This window comes from Panthera uncia (genome assembly GCF_023721935.1).
Source record: "Panthera uncia isolate 11264 chromosome E2 unlocalized genomic scaffold, Puncia_PCG_1.0 HiC_scaffold_19, whole genome shotgun sequence".
Taxonomy (NCBI): domain Eukaryota; kingdom Metazoa; phylum Chordata; class Mammalia; order Carnivora; family Felidae; genus Panthera; species Panthera uncia.
Window position 1 is genome coordinate 5848237 of NW_026057588.1, and position 4880 is coordinate 5853116.

Here is a 4880-nt window from a genome sequence, read left to right on the forward strand (position 1 = left end):
CTCCTTTTGCTTTAATTCCATGCCTACATCACTTCAGGGATATTTGCTGTAACAAATTTACATGACACTCCCAAAAAGTTCTGCATAATATCCAGATTGTTTCAGGATCTGATGATTGAAATTGCATAATTTATGAACTCCTCCACTAAAATCATTAGCAAAACTTCAATAAGGATTTACAAGATAATGATATAATATCGCATTATGATTACTATCGTAACTTATTTTTCACTTTAAAGGAGATGTTAAGCATGTTCTGCTTACCATTATTAAGTTAGCCTCTCACAATTATACAGGACTCAGAGGTGAAGAAGGAATAACTGACATGAGGAACATTATGGAAATTCCTACAATTTACACAATTCTCATAAAATGAGGGCATTTTATATTCCTTATACAGGGAAAGCAGACCATGGATACCCTGGGGTCTCGGCTCATGAGCAGAAAGGGACTGACAGCTGGGAAACACAGAGCGATCACTGAACTGGTGTTCACGAGGTACCAGGTGGGACAGTCAAAAACAGACAAAACAATTTGAAAGACAGATGAAAGGGTATTAAAGTAGACAAAGGTACACACCAGGAGGAAAATGGTTTTGGTGGCTGTGGACTCAGGGGATGATGTGGAGGAGACACTGATCCGATGAATGTGTTGGACCCTCTGCTTGTGCTGGTACAGAAGGAAAACCATAGAAACGCTGGCCCAGAGCATGAGCCCCACAAACAACACATCAGGTAATGTTAACAACATTGTATTCAATGAATTTGTGGTTTTCTCATAACGAACAGCTGAACAGTACCCAAAACTTTTTCTGTTTGTGATGTTATTCTTGTTCAAAGTGCTACCCATAACCACAGGATACATGATATTTATCAATATCTGCAAGACCCAGCATAGGACAAGTGAAGGGACAAGGAACTTGAGAGCTTTCTCTTTAAGCGCTGCCCATCTGGAGTTCTGGGGGCTGATCGTGATGGCCTGGAAGACACTCAAGAGGCAGGTCATGCCAATGGACACGCCCCTGCCCACGCCGCGGACATAGGGGAAGAATTTACATCCAAAATCACTGAACATGTTATACCACCCAAAAGTTGACAGTGTATGGTGTATTCCAAAAGAGACCAGGACCAAAATATTGGCTACAATCAGGTTCTTGACAATCAAATCTGTGGGCCTTGGCCTACACCCAGCGAAAGAAAAAAGGACATAATGGTAAAGAAGAGACAAGTTCCCCAGGATTCCAACCACAGTCTGGATTAAGAAGATCACACTTATTGCCAGATCCCTGCTGGCCGTCCTGTCTGTCCTCAGTGACTGATACTTGTCTTCTGGGCTAGAGGATCCTGCGTGGGAATAGGAGGCAGAGGCCAGACAAATCATGTCAACTGAAATCTGATATTCTCCACTCACCAACACTTCTTACTTTCAAATAATTACTTAAAGTTCTTCAGTCATTTGAGGCCTTCCAAGAGTTTCATGAACAACCATTACACAACACTTGCTATGTGTGAAACAACAGTATAACTACCACCCATGAAATAACTTATTTCTCATTAAATACATGAGGCAGGCATTGCTGCCTTCCTTAGAAACATAAGGACCACAGAAGAACAGAGAGGTTAAGTGCTTGTCTACATTCACTCATTAATTAGGGGCAGACAGGTGATGAGAACTTGGCTGCGCTGTGCAGAAAGTTAGTGCATTCAATTAATGATATACAAAAACACTGCTTAGCTGTGTTCTGTAAATAAACCAGATCTATATATAGCTTTATGTTTACACTTTGCCATTTCAAGATGGATGGCGGTGTTTACATGCAATTTTTGCTAATGAAAATGTTCCATTATTTATGAACACCCTTTCTATAAGCAACTATAAACCGCGAATACCACCCTAGAGATCTCAGAAAACTGTAGATGCACTGATTGCTGTCTAACAAAGCTGAAGGTTCCTGCCTCATGGAAACCTGGTTTTAATGAATGCAAGAAGGGCTCCATATTAGGAAGGCAACAGAAGGAATCATTGTTTTTTTCCAGAAACAAAAGTACTATTCCTAAAACCTTGGAACTCAAGACAGAAAACATTAGTTCCTGCTTAAACGATGTATACTGGAAACAAAATTACTATTTTCACAATCTATAGGTATCAATTTGTTAAAACCTCAGTTAAATAAAATTAGTAAAAGGTAAGCATGATTTGTGAAAGATACTGAAATACAAGGGGCGCCTGGGTCAGTAAGTTAAGGGTCCAAAACTCGATCTCAACTCAGGTCTTGATCTCTGGTCCTGAGTTCAAGCTTGTGTTGAGGTCTGTGCTGGGCATGAAGCCTATTTAAGGAAAAAGAAAAAGAAAAGAAAGACAGGACACATGCATAATGGAATGTCAGGCAAATACCTTGTGTGACTTGTAAGTGAAATAATCTTGGATTGGTTTTATAATATTTAATAGAGCAGAAATATCATAAGGTACATTGGAGGCTAAGAATCTTGCAAGAAACTTACTAAGTTCTATTTTTCTTATGTGCTGCTTCCCTGTTAACTGGGAAAAGCCTCTCCATGTTTAATTCACAGACACTTCTTATATCTATTAAACACTTCAAATACCTGGAGTTAGAGAAAACCTTTTTTTTTTTCAATATATGAAATTTATTGTCAAATTGGTTTCCATACAACACCCAGTGCTCATCCCAAAAGGTGCCCTCCTCAATACCCATCACCCACCCTCCCCTCCCTCCCACCCCCCATCAACCCTCAGTTTGTTCTCAGTTTTTAACAGTCTCTTATGCTTTGGCTCTCTCCCACTCTAACCTCTTTTTTTTTTTTTTTCCCTTCCCCTCCCCCATGGGTTTCTGTTAAGTTTCTCAGGATCCACATAAGAGTGAAACCATATGGTATCTGTCTGTCTCTGTATGGCTTATTTCACTTAGCATCACACTCTCCAGTTCCATCCACATTGCTACAAAGGGCCTTATTTCATTCTTTAGAGAAAACAATTCTAAACCAGCACCTGTGATCAGACAGAATGTTTATAGATTTTTTTTAAGTTTTACTTATTTGAACAATTTCTACATCCCACATGGGGCTTAAACTCATGACCCCAAGATCAAGAGTCCCATGAGCTTCCAACTAAGCCACCCAAGTACCCCTTAGACACACTGTTCCTACACACGATGATATGATACTAGAGATTCATCAAACTCTTTATTTCGAATCAAGGTTCTGAGGGCACCTTAGAAACCTCACAGTAATGTCTGTGGTCCCTGTAACACAGGATCAAGAGCAGACTGTCTCCAGAACTACAGTACTTAAGTACATTAAAAATCACATTCCTTTGGAGAAATTGAATTACTACATTGTACACCTAAACTAATATAACTATATTAACTCTACATTAACCAACTAGAATTAAAATAAAAACTTAAAAAACACAGATTTCATGACCACTTGGGTGAAACCACATAATCACTGTCAGTGAGGACTACCCTACATGCCTTAGGAGCCATCAGGGTTGGGTGTAGGTCTAGGACCCCATCTCTCTATACCAGCTCAGCTCCTGGCTCAGGAGGTAATCCAGCTTCCCGTGTGGCTTTGGCACTGAGCCAGATTCAAACGCAGAAAACCCCCTTTGTTCAATCTGGTCACTTACCTGGACTCCTGACACAGTTCCTTCCCTTACAGAGTCTACCTCTCAGATGAACACAGAGAAAACCCACCTACTTCTTCCTGCTGCCTGCATGATGGGCTCCGTGTTGATGGTCAGAGAAGTGAGTGCGTGTGCAAGATGGGCAACCGGGCCCTGAGATGTGTTTATTACTGTGTGACCGCACCACCCCGCCCCCGCCACCTCACAACAGCAATCAGCATTTCACCTGAAGCAGCACTGGCAGTGACAGGTATGGGACCTGAGAATATTTTTGCCAACTTTCTCCCCACTGGCCAATTACCAAGAACAACTACAAGTTTCTAGCTAGCACCTCTAGAGACCACTGGCATGTGGGAAAGGACGCAAAGCCTGAGGGAAAGAAGCCTGGGCAGGAGGGCACCGTGGGCCCTGGACAGAAAACGCTGGAGGGGAGAATGGGTATTTGTGAGACATGGAGCCCAGGTCAAGGGCTGGGGTGACAGGGTTGAGAGAGAGAAGTAAAGGTTTTCAAGTTATAAACAAATGGCCTCTCAGGGGGAAGAAAGGACGCAGCATTTGACCTGGATATCAGTATGAGTCTGAGAAAGACGTTTTCCCCTTTGTTCTTCAATTTTCCACCCATGTTCTCACTCTCTGGAAAAACATATTTTGTAAATACGCATTTTTTATGGCATCAACATACCCCTTCTTTTATGGTTTGTACTGTGTCCCATCAAACCGAATACGCTGAAGTCTTAAGCTCCAGGACCTCAGAATGTCTCTTTATTTGGAAACAGGGTCATTGCACATGGAATTACTTAAGATGAAGTCATATTAGAGTAGGGAGTCTCTTAATCTAACATGACTGGTGCCCTTACAAAAAAGGGGGGCGTAAATTTGGGGAAAAAATGCACACGGGGTGAACACCACATGAACTTTGCTGCCACAGTTCAAGGACGCAGAAGTTGGATAGTGGCCTGAAAGGATTCCCCGAGGGCCTTCAAAGGAAGCACACCCCTGAGGACAACTTGATCTTCAACTTTTAGCTTCCAGAACCACCAGACATAAATGTCTGTTGTTTCAGCCAATCCTTGTAGGGTCCTTGTTATGGCAACCCCTGCAACCGTCACACCTTCCTTTTCACCTGCCTCCCCACGGGCAGAAGCACCTTCGAATGCAGAAAAGTCCCCCCTTCTATGTCCTTTTCCACAAGAGGGATTCATGACCAACACAAACAGCTCTGATCTGAAGGTTATCAT

At 42.1% G+C, this 4880-nt stretch overlaps 1 protein-coding gene across 1 annotated transcript; it reads right to left on the minus strand.

Annotated features, from left to right (window-relative positions):
• Positions 1 to 252: 252 nt before the first annotated feature.
• LOC125915534 (vomeronasal type-1 receptor 4) lies at positions 253 to 1425 on the minus strand. The gene has a single exon (XM_049621465.1). It carries the CDS (start codon positions 1378 to 1380, stop codon positions 355 to 357), a length of 1026 nt encoding a protein of 341 aa, XP_049477422.1. The 5' UTR covers positions 1381 to 1425; the 3' UTR covers positions 253 to 354.
• Positions 1426 to 4880: the final 3455 nt, after the last annotated feature.